General features: G+C 39.7%; 2 protein-coding genes across 4 annotated transcripts; one reads left to right on the plus strand and one right to left on the minus strand.

Annotated features, from left to right (window-relative positions):
* Nucleotides 1–716: 716 nt before the first annotated feature.
* alg2 (ALG2 alpha-1,3/1,6-mannosyltransferase) lies at nucleotides 717–10,321 on the minus strand. 3 transcript variants are annotated; one of them, XM_053611735.1, is made up of 3 exons: nucleotides 9,942–10,321; nucleotides 7,129–7,444; nucleotides 717–6,909 (listed from the first exon to the last, which is right to left on the minus strand). In XM_053611735.1, the coding sequence occupies exons 2-3, from the start codon at nucleotides 7,435–7,437 to the stop codon at nucleotides 6,010–6,012; spliced, it is 1,209 nt and encodes a 402-aa protein (XP_053467710.1). In that variant the 5' UTR covers nucleotides 7,438–7,444; nucleotides 9,942–10,321; the 3' UTR covers nucleotides 717–6,009. The 3 variants fall into 3 exon arrangements, with proteins under 3 accessions (XP_053467710.1, XP_053467708.1, XP_053467711.1); XM_053611733.1 differs by having other exon boundaries at nucleotides 9,954–10,320; XM_053611736.1 differs by lacking the exon at nucleotides 9,942–10,321 and adding an exon at nucleotides 8,191–9,409.
* A 15-nt stretch (nucleotides 10,322–10,336) lies between these two features.
* On the plus strand, nucleotides 10,337–20,610 carry sec61b (SEC61 translocon subunit beta). The gene is made up of 4 exons (XM_053611737.1): nucleotides 10,337–10,481; nucleotides 12,063–12,160; nucleotides 15,129–15,233; nucleotides 20,230–20,610. The coding sequence occupies exons 1-4, from the start codon at nucleotides 10,479–10,481 to the stop codon at nucleotides 20,315–20,317; spliced, it is 294 nt and encodes a 97-aa protein (XP_053467712.1). The 5' UTR covers nucleotides 10,337–10,478; the 3' UTR covers nucleotides 20,318–20,610.
* The last annotated feature ends 2 nt before the right edge of the window (nucleotides 20,611–20,612 follow it).

The raw sequence follows: 20,612 nt of genomic DNA on the forward strand, positions 1-20,612 counted from the left end.
CCAGACGACAGCATGTCTGGGGACCAGAGTGGTTTTTCTATCTCTCCTCTCTGTCCTTCTTGCTGTCTCTCCTGTTCACTCCTTCTCTCTCCCCTTGTCTCTCTTTTCACATCCAGGATGCTGAAGGACACAGCAGAAAGGGCAGCACCACCCTTCCAAAAAGGGTGAGAGGGGGTGTATGTCAGGCCCAACACCTGAATCTGGCCATGGAGGAGTGTGAAGAGGAGGAGGGAGGGGACAGGCTGTGAGGACGCACACCTGGCACCGAGTTGTCTAATCAGTAGGAGAGAGCGATAAAGAAGCGGCTGGAAGCACCAGAGCGGGAGAGAGACACACACACTTGTGCTTTGTATTTCATTTGTGTGTTTTATGTTATGTTTGAGTCATATTAATTATTAAAGGTTATGTTCACATTCAGCCGGTTCCTGCCTCCTCCTTGCCCGACAAGTTTGTTACAATTTGTTAAGAATTTTGCAAGCTATATTGAATCCCCAAACACTTTTAGGATTATAGGTTATTTCGTGTAGATGCAAGAGTGGAAGATCGCAAGTATCCTGCAATGAGCCCTGATCTCAACCTCACTGAACACTTTTGGGATGTCCACAAACCTTTGGCCATATAGTGTATGTTGTAACTCTATAAAATGTGGAAAAACTCAAGCTGGTGAATACTTGCAAGGCACTGTACTGTATAGTGATACAGTGATACTGGTCTGAAGGCATAGATTAATTTTGTCCCTCTCTGACAGTAGTGCTGGCTGGAATTCAAATCATAGTTTTATAGTTATGAGCTTGTTCTAATACTTTATCTACAGCTAACTCACAGGAGCTTGTATGGTGCACAGTCAACATAAACAAACTAAAAAATGTGTGTAATTGTTGCAGTGGTGACGCTATCCGTGATATCTGTATTTAGCATTTTTGGAAGGTGTGTCAAGGGCCAACTTTGCAACAGTCAGAGGTAAATCTGTAAGTTTTCCAACAAAGGAAAGTCTTCAAGACCTGGCCAGTACCAAACTTTCATTGATAATGTTTTTATATCACCCAATTAAGATTGCCACAGCTAACTGAATTGAGTCGAGACACACTCCCTTCGGCTTTCAATTTTAATTACTCTAATAGGAAACAAATTTTTAATACATAAAGCACAAGTAGCATTTCAGAACAAGATATAGATGCTGAGCTAGACAAAGCCTTTTGCGGCAAGATATCCTGACTGGTGGTGACTGAAGCAATAACGTTCATGGAGGTTTCATTTCATTGTAGCACCGTGCTGACAATCACCTGCCAGACAAAAACAATGATCCTTGGTTGTTCTGCACATCCATCACATGGCCTCCTCTTGTCAAAATAGGCAGTTCGTGGCCACACTGAGTAAAAAAATGCAGCGCAATATCTGTCTTTGTACCACTTGCTCTCATGATTGTCATTTTTCACACCCAAAGAGCTGATACCTGTATGAGAAAAAGATGACATCAATGCTCTGTAACCTCTGCATTCTCTAAAGGTTATCACATAACACTTTCCTGTGATTTACGCTCTTGCTAGCCTCATAAGCACTCTCTAATAATGCATGATTAAGACCCAATCAACACCCAGATAATCTCAAGACCTTAATAAGTCTTGTGTTAATGAGACACAAGAAATTGTGCTCTGGAACTGCCAACAAAACAGATGTACAGGCCTGAGCGGCGTTGTATCCATCGCTGTTAAGAAATTAAAGATGGTGCTGTAATAAAGTCTGCATGAAAAATATTAACTTGTGCCTCCAGCTTTTCGTCTTTAACAAAAACACATTTTGGTATCAGAGGTGGGTAGTACTTTTCAAAGTAGATTTAATTGGCCATACTTATACTCTTACTCAAGCTCATTTTTAATCACAGATATGTACTTTTACTTCACTACATTCAGTGGCCTTCCTCCGTTACTGTTAAATATTAATGAATATATGTAGTTTTAATAATTAGTTTATATCACGTATAATGAGTTGGTGAGTCTCACGATACACTGCAGTGGTCTGAATGCGGAGTCCTGGAGAGGGGGAAGAAGTGGGCGTGTCAGCATGCACACACACACAAACATTCTAACATACAAACACTCACTATCTCTGTACACACACTTTCTTTTCTGTTCTTCTTTCCTTACACAGTTCGTTTGTTCTCTGTCGTCTTGTTTAAATGCAGATGCTGACAAGTTTGCGTTGTTAACATGTTGTGACATTAAAGACAGTCAACTGTTGGGAAAATGTTTGTTTTTGGGGTGTGTGTTGGAGATTTTGTGTTGAAAATGACAGGTTGTGTGTTATTGTACCCATCACAGGACTCGACATGCTGCTTCATCTTGAACCCAAGTTTTATATCAAATAAACAGAACAGACTTTCAAAGAGAGGTGTGAGTTACAGTTCTCCATGTAGTCTGAGATTCAGGATTTTCCCTTCATTTTAATCAGAACTTGCTACTTGAGTAGTCTTCTTATTGCATACTTTATTACTTTTAAGTAATTATTAACATTACTTTTATAGGTAGTTTTACTTGTACTTGAGTAAAATATTTGGTTTGGTACTCCGCAGTCCCACACATACTGTAGGATTGACTTGGGCACCAAGTTTATCTGGTCTCACTTCTAAAGTTTTTTTTCATGCTTGTGAACACCAAATGCTGTACATGTAAATGGTCTGTACATTTTTGAGAAAATAATATGCCATATTTCTAATTTGTCTCAGATGAGAAATTGAACGATGTTAAGGTCAGGACCAGGGGAAAGGGAGGCAGAGAAAGAAGAACAGAGAAACATTAACCTAACAATAACCAAGAGGAGAGGAGAGAGAGAACAGAACCTGACGCACCTCATCAGAGAACACACCTCGTCTCACTCAGACACTGCTGTGTCCCTGCCTCTCAGTCTGCAGTACATTCATGTTTTTTCACAACCTGTACTGTACTAATATTTTATATCTGCACTCCTAAGGCCTGTTCACACCGGGACACCCCGTGTCTAAATCAATTGCTGTCAACGGGAGTGTTCACACCCACGCATAAAACTTGTGGCATCAAAGCGGTAAGTTTTTTTTTTTAGCGTCTTGGGGTTCGTTGTATTTTTTGGCGCGCCGTATTAAAAACTGCCCGAACAACGAGATTCGCATTTTTGTTCACGTGCCCGGAGCTGCTGAAGTTACATAAAAACCACGACTTGGTGGCACTCAAGTACAAAACTGTCTTGCAGTCTAGACTGTCTAGCACACATCGATAATTGAAGAAGAAGAAGAAGAAGAAGAAGAAGGTGCAAGCAAGAAGCAAGATGAACGCTGTGCTGCTGACGTTTTTGGTGTCTGAACACCAAGAAATTTATAATAACACCACAGCGACTACAAAAATATTGATAAGAGGGAGTTGCTGTGGCAAGGAATTGCCGATCAAATAGGAAGGGAAAAATCCACGTTCTGTTAGCCAGTTCGCAAAAAGTGTGTGAACGGCTTTTCTCAAACACAGAAATATTGGCTCTCTTCTTCTTCTTAAGCAGGTGTCAGAAACGAAAAGTTATGCAGCACCACCTTGTGTACCGGGGTATTTCTACTTTTCAATAAGCGCCATCTACTGTCAGGGAGTGAATTTGCACTTTCATTCAGCACGTTGCTCGTGTTTAACACCTGGGTGTGAACACACACACATACAAAAAAAAACGCATCGGAAAACGGACCATTTAATGTGCTGAACAAAAAACAACCATGTTCCGGTGTGAACAGGCCTCCAGTCATTACTGCTACACTTCAGTTGTTGCTACTGGTTGCCATGAATAAATATTGCAACTTTTTTTTGCACGTCTACTCGTTGGCCAATTTTTGCACTGATTCAACATTAATTGCAATGTATAAATGAAGGTATAAACTAGTGAACTAATAAATATAAAAATCTAACTGGAGAATATGTTATTGTCCAACACACAAAAAAACCCTTCAGGGTTAGATTAAGTCCACTTTGGATTTAAAATGGAATACAGATATTTTGGAGCAATAAACAGATACAGATAGTGGCAGTAGTGACATAACACCTCTGATAAGTAGCAAACACAATATAGTGCACCATTCTGTTTAATGATAACAGTTTCATTAAATCACTCACGAGGAAACAGTCAATAACAATCCCAAACCAATACAATGTCGTGAAAAAGTATTTGCCCCAACCTGATTTCCTCTGGTTTTGTGTATCTCTCATACTAAATTGTTTCAGAAATTAAAACAAAATCTAAGATTAAACAAAGGCAACCTGAATAAACACAAAATACAGTTTTTAATTGTTAATGTTATTTATAGAAGCAAAAAAGTTATCCAATACCAACTGGGCCGGTGTGAAAATGTATTTGCCCCTGTAGTTACTAATTCCCCAAATCTATGAAACTGTATTCATAATGGTGTTCAGCTGGACTAGACTCAACCAGGTCTGATTACTACAAACCCTGTTCAATCAAATCAACACTTAAGTAGAACTTTTTCAACAGCATGAAGTTGGTTAAAAGGTCTTACTCAGTAACACACTATGCCAAAGTTGTAAGAAATTCCAGAAATGATGAGGAAGAAGGTGATTGAAATACATCAGTCTGGGAAGGGTTACAAAACTATTTCAAACATTCTAGGATTCAAAAAAACCACAGTGAGGGCCGTTATCTCCAAATGGAAAAACTCGGCACAGTAATGAACCATCCAAAATTCCTCCAAGAGCACAGCAACTACTCATCCAGCAAGTCACAAAAGAGCCAAGGACAACATCAAAGGACCTACAGGCCTCTCTCACATCAATAAAGGTCACTGTTCATGACTCCACTATCAGAAAGACACTGGGCAAAAATGGCATCCATGGATGAGTGGCAAGGTGAAAACCACTGCTAACCCACAAGAACATTTTCTGAATTTTGCAAAAACACACCTTGATGATCCTCACATCTTTTGGAAGAATGTTCTGTGTATTGAGGAGTGGAAAGTGGAACTGTTTAGAAGACAGGAGTCCCGTTACATCTGGTGTAATCCAACACAGAATTCCACAAAAAGAACATCATACCTGTGGTCACACATGGTGGTGGAAGTGTGATGGTGTGGGGATGCTTTGCTGCTTCAGGGCCTGGGCAACTTACAATAACTGAGGGAAACATGAACTCTGCTCTCTACCAGAAAATCCTAAAAGAGAATGTCAGGTCTTTAGTCCCCAAGTTGAAACTCAAGCACGAGTAGATTATGCAGCAAGACAATGATCCAAATCATAGGAGTAAGTCCTAGTCCTAGAAGTAAGTGAAAGACTGATCTCTAGTTATCGGAAGCGTTTGGTTGCATTTATTGCTGATAAAGGTGGCACAACCAGATTTGAAGTTTAAGGGGGCAATTAGTTTTTCGCATGTATGATAGGTTTGGATTTTTTTTTTGCTTCAATAAAATAAATAAATAAATAAAAACTGCATGGCGTGTTTACTCAGGTTGCCTTTGTTAATGTTGTATTTCAAAAACTAAAACTATTTAGTACGAGATATACACAAAACTCGAAGAAATCAGGATGGAGGCAAGTATTTTTCACAGCACTGTGTATAAAATAGTGGTCCTGTGTCTAGAAACTTTACACGTAATGACATCATAAGACGTCTGCTATTTAGCAAAATAAACATCTAAACATCTCTCATTGATAGAACTACACAAACTCTAGGATACTTGAAGGTCTACATGAAGATCAACTTCTGTCTCAGAAACACTCTAATAGTCCATGGATAAAAAACATACACATACATACGCCGAGATGATGACACATGTGCGCACACACGCACACACACACACACAATGTCCCACAAAGAGTAAATCATTAACCTCTCAGTCAGAAGCTGCTCCACATTCTGGCTCTGTCTTGTATTGTCACTCCAGCTCAAATGTTTGACAGGTCAATTCCCTATGTTCACAGCTCTCTTCTTTAATTAGAGAGAGTGCATTCTTTCAGCACCAGGTCAGTGGAATAACAGGAGAAGGGTGTCAAAGGATTAGTTGATCAAACTGATGACATATTGGTAAAGCTGATCGGTGAAAGCTTGCAGAGAAAAGCGCCCTAGCACCCTTTCCCTTCCTGCCTTCCCTATGTGCTGCTTAAGCTCCGGGTCAACCACAAATCGCTGCATGGCTTCGGCAAAGCTTTCAGCTGTGGGCTGGCACAAGTAGCCGGTCTCTCCATCTGCCACAGACTCCAGAGGTCCTCCAGAGGCTACAGCAATCACGGGGCATTGCATGTACATGGCCTCAATAGGTACGATTCCAAAGTGCTCACCGCTGGGCGTGTAAAGGACACATGTGCTTTTGCTTAGCAGTGCCACCTTCTGGTGGTCAGAGAAAGAGCGCAGAAAGGTGATATGCTCCTCCAGGCCAAGAGAGGCGGCTAGAGAGCGCAGCTCGGCATAGTGCTGCACATTCTCAGCCACTCGCTCGTCATAGCCTCCTGCCATAACCAGGTGTACCTGTTCCCATTGGCGAGTTGAAATCCGCTCCCTCAGCGCAGCCAGCGCTTGCAATGCTAACGGCAGATTTTTCTTTCTCTCATAGCGATTTATTGAGAGAAAAAGGAAGCGCCGGTGCTCAGGAATCAGCCCGTCAAGGTTGCCTACATTCTGATCGAAAGTGGACGTGTTCAGAGAGGGGTAAAGGACATCTGTTTGGATCGCAGCCAGGTTGGGGAAGGTCTCCTTGAAGATGTTGGCGGTGAATTTGCTGTTGACTACGACGAGGTCGGCCATGCCGGTTGTCAACTCCTCCAGACGGTCTATGGGCGCACGGTAGAGACGCTTGAGAAGAGAACGCCTCTCCGTTAACAATTGATCGGGGAAGTGGCAGTAGAAGAGGACCTTCTTCCTGTGGCGCGCCAGACGCAAGACAGGAATACATGCAGACACCTAAGAGAGATGTTTAACAAGTAGTTAATTAGTAACTTGTAGTAACCAGTTTTATCCGTAGTTCCTCATGTTTTATTTGGTAGCTAAATTTGGACATAGAAACCACTTTCATTTCCAAAAATATCTGTCCACAAAAACTACTCTTCTCGTCAGTTTTTTTATCAGACTGGAGAAAAAAACAGAGTAAAAGAGGCAAAGTCAGAGAGAATGAAAGATTACCTGGTCACAGAAAACGACATCATACTCCTCTCCGCTGAGAAACACCAGGTAGAGAGCTACATAAATCATGCGCAGGTAGGCACAGATGGCATGGAGGTACCCACACACACTGGTGGGCAACCAGTCGCCAACACACACCACGGGCAGGTCCGGCGAGAGTGTTTCTGAGAAGCAGTGCTGTGAATCATAATGTGCTGTCCAGATCTGGACACTGCATCCACGGGAACGCAGGGCTACAGCTGCATCCACCACCAGCCTCTCCGCACCTCCTATTCCCAAATCAGGGTGCAAAAAGACCACTCGCACCATGCTGCGGCTGCAACACAATGTAAATCAAAAGATTTTAAATCCTGGCCTCAGGACTGTTCAGCTTCACTAACAAGTCAGCCCAATGGGAAAATCATGTACTGTATGATGAACAGAGCAAGCCAGAATAGGTACTGCTGAAAAAACCCTTAAAGCCTTTTTTGTATAGCTGCATTGCATTATGGAACTTTTAGTCCAGTGTTTGCTGTCTCCACCATTTCTGAGTTGGATTTCTCATTCATATGACACTGAATGTTTACTGGAAAATGGTGAGTGAGAAAACAAGCTTTTTGCTCTTTAGTTTTTTAGGAGCTAACAGCAAAATCTAACCGTTATCACTTCCGTTTGAGTTTGTTCATTATTTTGCCTATTAAACTATATTTGTTGTCTATATTTAATGTGTTTAAAGGTGGAGCTTCAGTTTAATGAACAAACCTTTCTTTGTCAAATATGAAACTTGTTAGACTGCAAATTTGTCACTAGATCACCATTTTCCCAATCACTGATCAATATTACCCCAACAACCAATCCCTATCAACCTTATTCCCAAAAACCAATCAGTGATCAACATTAATCCAAAACACCAATCAGTGATCAACATTATTCCCAACAACCAATCAGTGTTCAACATTATTCCCAACAACCAATCAGTGTTCAACATTATTCCCAACAACCAATCAGTGATCAATATTAGACATATGATTTTACTTGTTTACTTTTGATCATAGTGTTTTAATTAGACAATACAGACCTTACTTGCGCTACACTCTGTATCAGCGCGTCTACACCGCGCGTGAGGAGCAACGAGGCCTCGTTACTAATAGACCACTTCTGTTATAATAAACAACAGAATTTACACTGCAAGTGCGCAAATACAGCATATAATGAGAATAAACTTAAATTAAACTAAACTTTTTAAGCAACTTCCACCAGTTTCCCCTGCCCCTTACACACAGTGGAGCAGGTTGGATTTAAACATAACTTTGTGCTCGTGCAGCACTGTTTGATCTCTGCTGTGTTTAATATAAAATGTTCCCCTGTCTTAGAGGACTTTCTTCCTCAGTTACGTGATGATTTCGCCTCCGTCTGATGGTGACTGAGGTCATGTTGGGAATAAAAGGTAACGTTGTCATAAACAGCAAACTGAAGAAAGTCATTGTCGTTGACTCTGGGTATTACGCTAAAGCTAGCGGTGTCGCATTACTTGCGTATGTCGTCATGCGCCGTCGACTAGGAAGCGGCTGATATTTCCGGTTAGTAAAAAAACGCTAGTGTTCTATTTGAGATGATATTACCTTTCTAAAATTCACACACTAGACAGTAGAGTACACAGTGCATAGTGTAAGTGTATAGTACGTCATTTGGGGCACAACTTTAGTATTTACTCTCTGAAGCGTGTTTTCGGAACAGAAGTAACGTAGTGAGTAAATGTACCCCGTGCCGAGCGCAGACCAACTAATCGATAACGAGATTCATTGACAACGATTTTCATAATCGATTATTATCAATTAGTTGTTGCAGCTCTACATTATTCCCAACAACCAATCAGTAATCAACATTATTTACAAAGACCAATCAGTGATCTACATTAATCCAAAACACCAGTGATCAACATTATTCTCAAAGACCAATCAGTGATCTACATTATTCCAAAACACCAATCAGTGATCAACATTATTCTCAAAGACCAATCAGTGAGCTACATTAATCAAAAAACACCAATCAGTGATCCACATTAATCCAAAACACCAATCAGTGATCAACATTATTCTCAAAGACCAATCAGTCAGCTACATTAATCAAAAAACACCAATCAGTGATCCACATTAATCCAAAACACCAATCAGTGATCAACAATATAATACGTTTTGATATGCAAATGTTCATGACAGCTCGATGAATATGCAAATTAGTTGGCTGCGTCATCTAGGGACTTCTTGCGACAATTTGAGCATGAGCTACTCCGCCCTGAACAGGCTTGGCAAAACTGGTTCTGCAGTTCCAAAAGTTGGGTTGGCAGTCATGTTTTACACTTAATCACAGCTTTATCTTGGAAAAAAATAAAGGATGGGACTCTGTTTTTCCTCCACGTTTACAAACTCTTTACCATTTTTTTTTTTCAGGACTAAGTGCTGACAGATTCTAAAAAAAAAAATAAATCGAGGCGTCCAAGTTTCTAATTTAAATCCCCAACCACAAATAGACTGTAGATTGTATATATTACATCCAGTTTCAATTGGACCAAACTCTTATCAAAATGTAAACAATTGCACCACGCTAACTAGATTAATAGAAAGCTACGACACAAACGTTAGTATTTCAACAATAATTTTATAGTTAAAGTTATAAAGTTAGACTGAGAGACATGGCTAGCTCTTATATCACTGTTATAAGATTGATGATGTCCAAGTCAAATACACAAATGAGATAGCTAACGCTACAATCAAAATATCAGCACTGAAGTCCAACTACATTAACATGTTCTATTACAATTATAAAACTAATACCTGCATACGTACCCTCACCAGTACTGTATTAGTCCACGTTCTGTAACTAACTAGCAGCCATAATGGCTCAAAAAATCCATACAGAGGTAATACAGTACAACTAAACGCATATAAATGTAGGCAACAACGCTCTTTCGGAGCCAAAATGTCTTCCAGTTTTCCGCTTCCTCACCAGGTAGGATCCCTGTCATCGCTGTCTATTCTGCCCGCTTTAATCGTGCCTGCTTTAAAGAAAATGTAAACTAAACGTCATATAAAATAATTGTAAACAATAAAATAATTATAATTAATAATTCTAATTATCTGATTATATTATTTAATGGAGCTACATTTGTTCAACAGTTGTTATTTTTTTGTGTGTTAGAATTTAAACAGGCATCAAATGGGCTGCTAAGCCGGTCCTTCCTTGAGTTGTCGTGGCCTTTTCAGTAAATCGTCAGCAGAAAATAGCCCTCTCTTTACAGTCACTTCATTTCCAGTGACCATCATTCTGCTCAGGTCTTAATCTCGAACGTTCGCAAAAAAGCCAAGAACAACATGGTGAGTTCATAAAAAAGAAATTCTTGGGGTTTCTAGTAGGTTTAAATGAAATATGCGGTTTAGTTACAGTAAGGGAACGAGGCTTTCCAGAGGGTCTAACAGCTAACCGGTAACACTCGGCTGGCTAACAGCTATTTTTTGTCTTTTTTTATGTTCATGTTGTTCTCTTTTATGTATTACAAACGCATTGCGCGTGTTTCAGTAGTTAGTTCACACAGTCTAAAGTGTGTATTTTTGTAAGATTAATATAAAGTACCTTGGCTAACGCTATGGAGTTTTGCATACGTGGCTTTTAATGAGTGGACCACCAGAACAAGTTTATACCATTAACTTAAAATAGCAAACATTTCCCAGATTATTTAAAGCTCTTGTGTGTACAAAAGTGCTTCTTGTGGCAATAAAAAAAATATTATAAGCCTAAACGTGCTGTATTTGATGATTTTGTAGTCCAGTTGTTTCCCCTCTAAAACAGTGTTCTCAAAAGTTTTGGCACCTTCAGAATGAATCCTTTCAGTAGCCTCCTCAGGATAGAAGAACAGCACTGAGTCTGAGGTCCACTGCTCCATGCAGAACATTTCAAGCTCCTGTCTTTTCTCAGATTTGTTCTCTTCTTCAGTTTGGACTACATGTTTTCAATAAGGATTCAATCTTAGTATTGACACACCCATTCGAAAACATGGGTTTTGTGTTTCTCCAGCCGTTTCTGATATTGATTTGGAGTCACTCAGTACGTTTACATGGACAACAATAATCCGATATTAACCTGATTAAGACAATACTCGGATTAAGAAACTAGCATGTAAACAGAGATTATTGATGACCTTAATCCGATTAAAGTCATACTCGAAGTAAACACAAATCGAATTAAGACATGTGGAGTACTCCTGTTTTAGTTGCGTTATCGATGTGCATTACAGACATGTACACACCTTAATCACACTATTAACGTCGTGTGTGAGATTTCACGTACACACACGGCAGTGCTCAACTGTTTGACGGTAAACAAGAGAGCACGGCTGCGTCCGAAACCGTGTACTTACCTACTACAGTATATAGTAGGCGAAATACATGTATTTTTAGCTCCTATATAGTAGGTAAGTACGTGGTTTCGATTGCATCCCATGGCTTCAAGCAGTCGTCTATTTGCATGTATAGCATGACAAATAATTAACTACACGCTTTCGTAAAATTAAAAATCAATCACCCAAAACTGTATACGGTACCATAACGAAGACGAACTGTATATTGATGCGTGAAATTCTGGAGGGAACGTTGGACGCCGTGGCGTGGGGACGTGATGATGTGTGCCGTTAATCAATCTATGTTCTATAACATGTAAAACGTGAACATGAAAGGAATATTCTAAAAGAGACTCATGTAAACACCTTAATCAGAATATTGTCTTATTCAGAATAAGGTCAATAATTAGATTATTGCTGTCCATGTAAACGTAGTCATTGTCTTGTTTGTAAGTCAAGTGATGATGCTAGGGTCCAGTAACTCCTGAGTTGACTGTCTGGGTTGATGGTTTTCTGAGACATCTCCAACACTTTTTCTATTTTTTTTTTATGTTGATTTCAGCCTGGACCCGCAGCAAGCGCATCTAGCGTCGGCGCCTCTGGCCGTTCCCCCAGTAAGACGGTGGCCCCGAGAGCAGCAGGTTCCACAGTGAGACAGAGGTAGGAGCTCTCACTAAACCTTAAAGTGACCAAAAACTACCAATTGACTAATAACCAGCTCCAGGAGGAGGTTAGGAATCGCAGTGAAGCACAGTGCATTTTCCACCTTGTATAAATCACTGTAAAATCACACCTCTGTTGATTTATATGTATCTACTGACCTTTCTCATTCTGGAACGTGTCTGTCAGCTGGATGTATATTCAATATACACAAACTTCTAGACTTCACAGAGAGAGTTTGCATTGTCAAACTGAGAAGTATCCCATTTTATACCGCTCTGAGTATCCTTAGTTAACTAGGGTAAGTTTACAGGACAGCCAGCCTTCATGTACCAGTCAAACCCAGAGGTTACAAACACGTATATGTTGTTTCATGTCCAGTTTTAGAAATGTTGCTCGTATGCATCGTCGTCCATTGGTGGACCCAGCAAAGTACGTTTGTTTCACAAATGTCGATGTTAGTTGATTATCCACATAATTTGTAAGCAAGGGATTTGATGTAACTGGCCGTTGAACAAAATTATAACTGAATACCCACGCTCTTGGGTAAAATTAGTATTCTGCATCAGTATTTAGTTTTCTGGCAAATTTCTGAAAAAATTTTTCTAGGGATTTAAGAATAACACAGTCCTTTAATTTGCATAGATGTGCAGCTGATTCTGGCTGAATATACTGTATAAGTGTCATTGAGTCTCATTAGGACCTTGTGGGTCTCTATATTCCACATTAGTCTCCTCTGACAAACGGTGATCTTTCCGAGCAAGATCTGAGGCCCTGTATATGTCTATATGGATAGTTTGAATGGATAGAAAATGCTGTTTTCTAAAATATATGAATAAAAATACAGTACTGTGCAAAGGTTTTAGGCACATGCAAAGATGCCTTCAAAATAATGAATTAAATGTTTCTACATTAAAATAAAAATACTGTAAATAGTAGTAAATGAAACAAAGTCAATATTTGATGTGACAAAAAATAAAAATAGTAGAATTAGTGCAGTTTTATATGGAAATGAGCTGAAAGTTGTTTTTTTTTTGTTTGTTTTTTTTGAGCATCTTGCAGAACCAGACACGGTTCTTCTGGAGACTTTGACTATCGCACTCGCTTCTTATTTTTGCAGCAAAACCCAGAAGCCTTCATTGTGTTTTTTGTCCAGAAAGTTTCTCTTACGTAATATGCTGCTTTCTTTACTGACATACAAACATTTTCCTGTAACATTTAATTTTGTTCTAGAAAACGAATGTTTTGGAATCTAAAATGTCTTTGTACTGACTCAATAATGTAGAAGTCATAACATACAAATCTATAACAAAGTTTGTACTAAAAAAAAATAGGGTGCCTAAAACGTTTGCACAATACTTTGTGTGTATGTGTGTGTGTGTATGTATATCTACACCACGTTAGTCTCCACTGACAAACGGTGATCTTTCCGAGCAAGACCTGAGGCCCTGTATGCATCTGTACGTTTTTATATTTATATATAAATGATAAAATATATCTATATATATATATATATATATATATATATATATATATATATATATATATATATGTATGTGTGTGTGTGTGTGTGTGTGTGTATGAAACAATTGATGATTTGAAAATGCACACGTGAGCACACAAGCCTAGTAATGATGCTTTGTGAACTGTTATGTGAAACTCAAGAGAAAGAGTCAGTACGTTTACATGAACAACAATAATCTGATATTAACCCGATTAAGACAGTACTCTGATTAAGAAACTAGCATGTAAACAGCAATTACTGATGACCTTAATCTGATTAAAGGCATATTCGAAGTAAACACAAATGGAATTAAGACATGTGGAGTACTCCTGTTTTAGTCGCATTATCGATATGCGTTACAGACATGTACACACCTTAATCACACTATTAACGTCGTGTGTGAGTTTTCGCCACGTTTTACGACAGGACACACACGGCAGTGCTCAACCGTTTGACGGCAAACGAGAGCACGGCTGCGTCCAAAACCGCGTACTTACCCACTACAGTATACAGTAGGCGAGATGCATGTATTTCAGCTACTATATGGAAGGTAGGTACGCGGTTTCAGACACAGCCCACGGCTTCAAGCAGTCGTCTATTAACACGTATAGCATGACAAATAATTAACTTCAGTTGAAGCGTTCGTAAACTTAAAAATGAAACACACAGAACTGTATACGGTACCATAACGAAGACGAACTGTATGTCGGTACGTGAAATTCTGGAGGGAACGTCGGACGGCATGCCGTGGGGACGTAATGACGTGTGCCGTTAATCGATCATTGTTCTATAACATGTAAAACCTGAACATGAAAGGAATATTGTAAAATATTCTACTCATGTAAACACCTTAATCACACTATTGTCTTATTCAGAATAAGGTCAGTAATTAGATTACTGTCCATGTAAACGGAGTCAGTAAGAGCTGAGTATTGAGCAGTAGAGAAGGTGAAATGTGGGGAAAACCCCCAACAATGTCAAATTTTCTCAAACAAAAGAGATAATGATTCATATGTGTGGACCGATGATGAGGTGGAACTGCTGCTTAAAGTTAGACTTGAGTACAAAGTGTTAAAAAAAAAAATATCTGTAAACTTGTGGGTGGGGGCCTTAACAAATCAAGAACTTCTCTACTTCCAAAAATTAGCATTTGCTTAAGAGACAATGAGTAAATTGCCTGATTTAAAACAGCTTGATGGCTAAAACAACTGCATCCCCAAAAAGGTCAAATCATAAAATTACAGCAGTCTTGATTAGATCAATGACCAGAAACAAGAGTGACTGATTAGTGTCTTCCTCAGGAGTGCGTTTTACCTTTAGTAGTTATTAAATCAGGACTGTAAGTCCAAAGAGTAAGAATATCATTTTCAGATCTAATAAATAGCATGAATCTGTGTTGTTGAAATGTCTGATTCATAAATTGTCTGATGGTTTTTATGTTTTCCCCCTTTTATTTCCCCCCAGGAAAGCGACTGGTAGCGGTACGCGTTCTGCTGGCAGAGCTACAGCGTCAGCGGGTACAGGTGGCATGTGGCGCTTCTACACCGAGGACTCGCCAGGACTGAAAGTGTAAGTGAACACACACGGCATTGAACTGTTTAAATCGCCATCAAGCATTTGAAGCAAGGAGCAGCAAAGGGCAGAGGTTTTTAATTTTTCACACCATGTGAGCCTAAATCATAAAACCATTTTGAAGCAAATGTCGTTTAAGTGACGTAACCTGTAGTGCTTTCTTATCTTCTGAAAGACTGATTTTAATTTGTAGATAAAGTATTTGTAGCAAGTAAACGCATTTGTGTCAGTGTAGCTCTAATACTGCGAAACGGTCACTGAGAAGTCCTTCTGTAATATTTCCATAACTGTCAGTGTGGCTTTTTTTTTCTTTTCTTTACTCATTACTGGCAGGAAAAAAAATAGCATCCATTAAAGACATAAAAAAAAATACCATCCTGAAACCGTAATGAACACGGATTATGTTTCTAAAATGTGCCGTGTTTCCGAGTGACAGGCTGTGTTTTCGCCCGTTGATGGCTGGCCTGGAGGAGGTGTTATGTTATTAGTCAGTATTATTTCAGTTTAATTTTTCTCACCACACACGCATGGTGACATGGCATTGCTTTGATGGGTGCACATGTTTATACAAAAATCTAAATTTCTCTGTTTAGCCCACACATGTATTTGTTTGACTGGGTTAGTGTCGTCAATTCATTTTAATCCACTGCAAAAGTTAAAAACAAACAAAAAAAACTCCAGTGTGTTGCTCAGGCATAAGTTTAGGTTGCCTGGAGACCTGACTAACGAGGCTAAAGTGTGAGCTAATGTAGTGTAGTAAGCTAAGTAAATATTGCAAGCTAGTTAAAGGGATAGTTCAGCCAAAAATGAAAATTCTGTCATCAATTACTCACCCTCATGCTGTTTCAAACCCGTAAGTCTTTTGTTCATCTTCGGAACACGAATGAAGACATTTCTAATGAAACCTGGCCGATTTCCGTCCCTCCATTTACAGTCCATGTAACCAAAACTTTCAAGCTTCAAAACGTTCATAATGGCATCGTAACAGTAATCCGTGTGACTCCAGTGGTTTAATCCCAATTTTATGAAGCGATACGAATGTTTTGCGTGCGCAGAAAAACTAAAATGGACTCTTTATTCATAAAATATCTTCACTTCCGCATAGATCTCCGACGCGCGTTCACAAGAGAACCACGACGCATGCGTGTTGTGTTGACACGAGACACAAGTCCTCCTCCGTGTTGAAATCTGCAGACATCTTTGTTACAAAGACTGTTCTATGTGAGTCAGTTTGTGTACAGCGTCCCTCTTCCTCTGCTGTAAACAGTGCAGCGCTTCCGGGTCCCATTGTACCACGAGAACGTCTGCTTGACTGAAAAAAAAGTCCGCTCGCGTCAACACCACGCATGCGTCGTGGTTCTCTCGTGAACGCGCATCCGAGATCTATGCGGAAGTGAAGATATTTTATGAATAAAGAGTCCATTTTAGTTTCATAAAATTGGGATTAAACCACCGGAGTCACACGGATTATTTTACGAGGCCTTTATGAATGTTTTGGAGCTTGAACGTTTTGGTTACATGGACTGTAAATGGAGGGACAGAAATCTCCCAGGTTTCATTCAACAGCATGAGGGTGAGTAATTGATGACAGAATTTTCATTTTTTGGTGAACGATCCCTTATAAAGTGTGTTCAAACAAACTAAGAGAAACGCAGATTTATGATTCTCAACTTCTTCTAACAAATGTTCAAAAGACTGATGTCGTATTTGGACCCTCGAAAAAAGTCAGCAAGTCGTTGGCCACTGAACTTTGGTGTTCTGTCCTTGTTATTTTCTTCTAGTTGGAGAAGTATGTGACAGCTTTGCACCTGGGTTTCTTTTTTTCTTAAGTTATAATGAGTTGTTGTTGTCGTTTTTTTTCTCTTTCTTTTCTGCGGTTGTTGATCCTGTTTTGTCTGCCAGGCAGCTAGGAATAAAACAAATCTTGAATAACCCTGACATGAAGTCTGCTTGTCCTGGGTGCCCGGTTACTGGTTTGTCCACTCCTGTTAAAAAAAATAAAAAAAAAATAACCCACTGTCCTGCTGTAGCTATTTACTGCTTTATGATCATAAGCTGAGGTAATGAATAAATGAATAGTGATGCTTAATCTGTTAACAAACACGCGCTCACACACAGCTACTCATTTTTAATTCATCCCTCAGCTCAATAGGAAGTGACACAGAAGGGAGAGACAGGGGGATCTGCGAGGTTTAGCATTTATGAGGATAAACATTAAATTTTAACGACAGGAAATTGGTCTCTTGGGTTCAACCCCATCTTCATTTGATCGCTCCTGCTGACTGGCATCCTATACAGGGGTGTGTGCGTGTGTGTGTGTGTGTGTGTGTGTGTGTGTGTAATAACGCTTATATGCTACACCTGTACACCATGTATAGTTCTGATTTAAAATATTCTTTGTAGAATATATCTGGCAGTTCTTTGTATATAATGTATATAAAGTTGTCTCCAAAGCCATTTTTCAGTAATATAGGTTAATAAAATCTAATTATAGTGATTATCGTAATAAACTAAAATCTAGAAAATGCACATTGAGTAGAGAGAAGAACCAGATAAAAATTTGTCCTAGCTATTTAGAGTCGGGGGGTTGGGGGGGCACACACTATTTAATATATCTTTGGTCTTGAGTTGAGAAGGCCTAAAGTGACATGCTTGCAGGCGGGGATTAGAAACGTTACAGGAACCAAAAACTGGAAAAAGAGAGAATTTTCATTTGAACGTGATGGGGAACATGAATGAAATGGCTAAACTGTTTCAGAATGAACACGTTATTTTAATAACGCTTAACCAGTTAAAAAATGTTCTTTTTCCCCCATTCCAGTGTGATTTGAGGAAAGTATAACCTAAATGTCAAAATTTTCCCAGCAAGCCTAAATTCCTGTCCAGAGTTCATAACGTCCTGCACACCCACCCACACCCATCAGACAGACGTTACCACCAGGTTTCTGAAGATGGAGAAACAGCTGGAAAATCCTACGATTACGCAAGCAGCACGTTGCACTGCAAAGTAGAAGGATGCCAGAATGCAAAATAAATCATGTCTAATCCCTTTTCACCGCTGCCAGATTTTTTTTGTGATTGTTGCAGACAAAAATTATTTTTTGCTTTTTTGCTGTAGCTCTTTTCAAAATTTACGTTTTATTTATTAATTTTTTTTTGTGGAAAACTACTTGATGAATTGGCGAAATCACAGTTGCAGGAAATCTGAAAATTGTTTAGCATGGTCTTTGTAATGTTTGTTAGTAAATGAGACCTTTTTAGCTGTACTCCTGTTCGACCCGCCTGAATCGAAGAGGGCTTTTGACTGAAAGCGTGTTGTGATGACATCACGTGACGGGTGTTTGCCAAAATCTGCGGTAATTTAGAAACATTTTAAAGATCCTCCGAAGTTTGCAGAGTTTGAGATTTAGAGCCGTCGTATGACACTCGTCTAAAACGCACCAATAGGAGGAAGGCGTAGGATAACACAAAACTCATGAGAGTTGGGCGAAGCAAAAATGTAAACGTGCTAGTGGACAGAAAAACCACTCTTCTTACCTGAAGCTCATGTTGAAGGATGTTTGTGTTTACATGAGCTTGTTTCCTGCACGAGCCCAGATTGTAGTAGTAAATTTCTTGAATCGCAGGTCTATCGTTAGAGGATCTTGACGTGACATGGAGAACGCGTGTAATCAGAACGCACAGTCTGTTACTGAATTTTATCGGGATTTCGGACAGCATATATTCATTCTGATGTCCTAGAATCTTTTATCGACCAAAGTTTGTCTCGTATTATAAATACATTCCTCCCAGATGTGTTAAGACCACAAGTCTAAGTGTGTGGGTGTGCAGCTGAGGGGCCTCATGATGAGTTAATCCGTGCGAGTTCCTTTTCGCTAGGCTGAGAGGTGTGTTTGTGTGTGTGCGCACGCGTGTGTGTTTTGGAGCTTAATTAAAGTCCTGTCTGAAAAGGTCACATCAATTAAAGCCTGGGGGGTGGGCCTTCGGTCGACATGGTTACACTGCTGCCTAGCGACCCAGGGGATGGTCAGTTCCTCTTTTGATAAAGCCGCTCGTTAGCCATCCCACTCATTATCGCCATGCCACTCACCGCCGTTTATAAGCCTAATTACCCCTCCTCTGCATCACATGACCACGATGATGAGAGCTGATTGGCCCAGGGGACTGAATTATTGACGTACCAGAGCTGTCAGTCAGAGAACGTCCCCGCTCTGGATTTATAAGTAATCCACAGATAGATTTTTACCTTTCTAAATACTCTAGCAGAGAGAGCTGATCTGTAAAACAGGTAGAGAATATATTCCATCAGGGGAAAAAGTTCTCAAGAAAGGTGGAACTCTAAAATTAACATAATATCTTCATGGTATGATTTTGTGTGTAAAGATAATCGTGTGAAGTTTTGACCACTAGAGGTCCTTCTGTTAACATGCTCTGTTCAGGAGAGGCTTCGTGTGGAAACATCACACTAACTCCTCTGTCTCTCTCTCGCGCTCTGTCTCTCTCTCGCGCTCTGTTTGTTTCTGTCTCTCTCTCCCTTTCTGTCCATCTTTGTCCCTGTTGCATGCTCTCTCTTGCCCTCTCTCTCCCCCTCCCCCTTCTCTCTTTCTTCCTGTCTCCCTGTCTTTCTCTCTCTGTATCTCTCCCCTCTCTCTTTCTGTTTCTTTCACCCTACTCTTTCTTTGTCTACCTGTCTGTTTCTCTCTTTCTATCCCCCTTTTCTCTTTTTGTCTCTCTCTCTCTCTCTCTCTCTCTCTCTCTCTTCATGGCTCTCTGTAAAAAGTCAAAAAAAGTCTTCCTGTCTCTCTGGCATTGTCTGTCTCTCTTGTGTTTTGTGTCTCTGTCTTTATTGACATGAATTGTAATTAACAACTGTTGCCAAAGCATTAATAGAAGAAAGGAAACAAAAAGTGTAACAATGGTATTTGTCAGAACAAGTGAACAAAATCTCTCTCTCTCTCTCTCTCTCTCTCTCTCTCTCTCTCTCTCTCTCTAGTGGACCGGTGCCAGTGCTTGTAATGAGTCTGCTGTTCATCGCCTCGGTCTTCATGCTACACATATGGGGAAAGTACACCCGCTCCTAAACCTCCTGACCTTTGAACTCCGATCTCCAAGTGATTATGAATTAAGCCGTTGGACCTGGACCAAACTCTGACCCTAAACAGCAAACCTGGTTCACATATTTTCATTTCAGAAAAGTAAGCAAGGTTTACTTCCCTGCTACAAGTTTTCATTTCTTCCTTTTTTTTGTTCTTTTCTTTTTTCTTTTTTTTCCCCTTTTTTTAAAAAAAAAATCTGGAAAACATGTACATTTTTTGCTAACCTTTGTACAAACACTTCTGTAAAATTGTACAATAATAAAAACATCACAAAATTATG

The sequence above is a fragment of the Ictalurus furcatus genome, chromosome 23, assembly GCF_023375685.1.
Source record: "Ictalurus furcatus strain D&B chromosome 23, Billie_1.0, whole genome shotgun sequence".
Taxonomy (NCBI): Eukaryota; Metazoa; Chordata; class Actinopteri; order Siluriformes; family Ictaluridae; genus Ictalurus; species Ictalurus furcatus.

What these genes read in the sequence shown, in the direction of transcription:
- alg2 (XM_053611735.1), bottom strand. Translation starts at nt 7,437, where the DNA reads ATGGTGCGAGTGGTCTTTTTGCACCCTGATTTGGGAATAGGAGGTGCG. An exon ending in ATGTCGTTTTCTGTGACCAG is followed by an intron (nt 6,910 to 7,128) that starts GTAATCTTTCAT and finishes CATCTCTCTTAG; the next exon opens with GTGTCTGCATGTATTCCTGT.
- sec61b (XM_053611737.1), top strand. An exon ending in GGTTCCACAGTGAGACAGAG is followed by an intron (nt 12,161 to 15,128) that starts GTAGGAGCTCTC and finishes ATTTCCCCCCAG; the next exon opens with GAAAGCGACTGGTAGCGGTA. An exon ending in GACTCGCCAGGACTGAAAGT is followed by an intron (nt 15,234 to 20,229) that starts GTAAGTGAACAC and finishes CTCTCTCTCTAG; the next exon opens with TGGACCGGTGCCAGTGCTTG.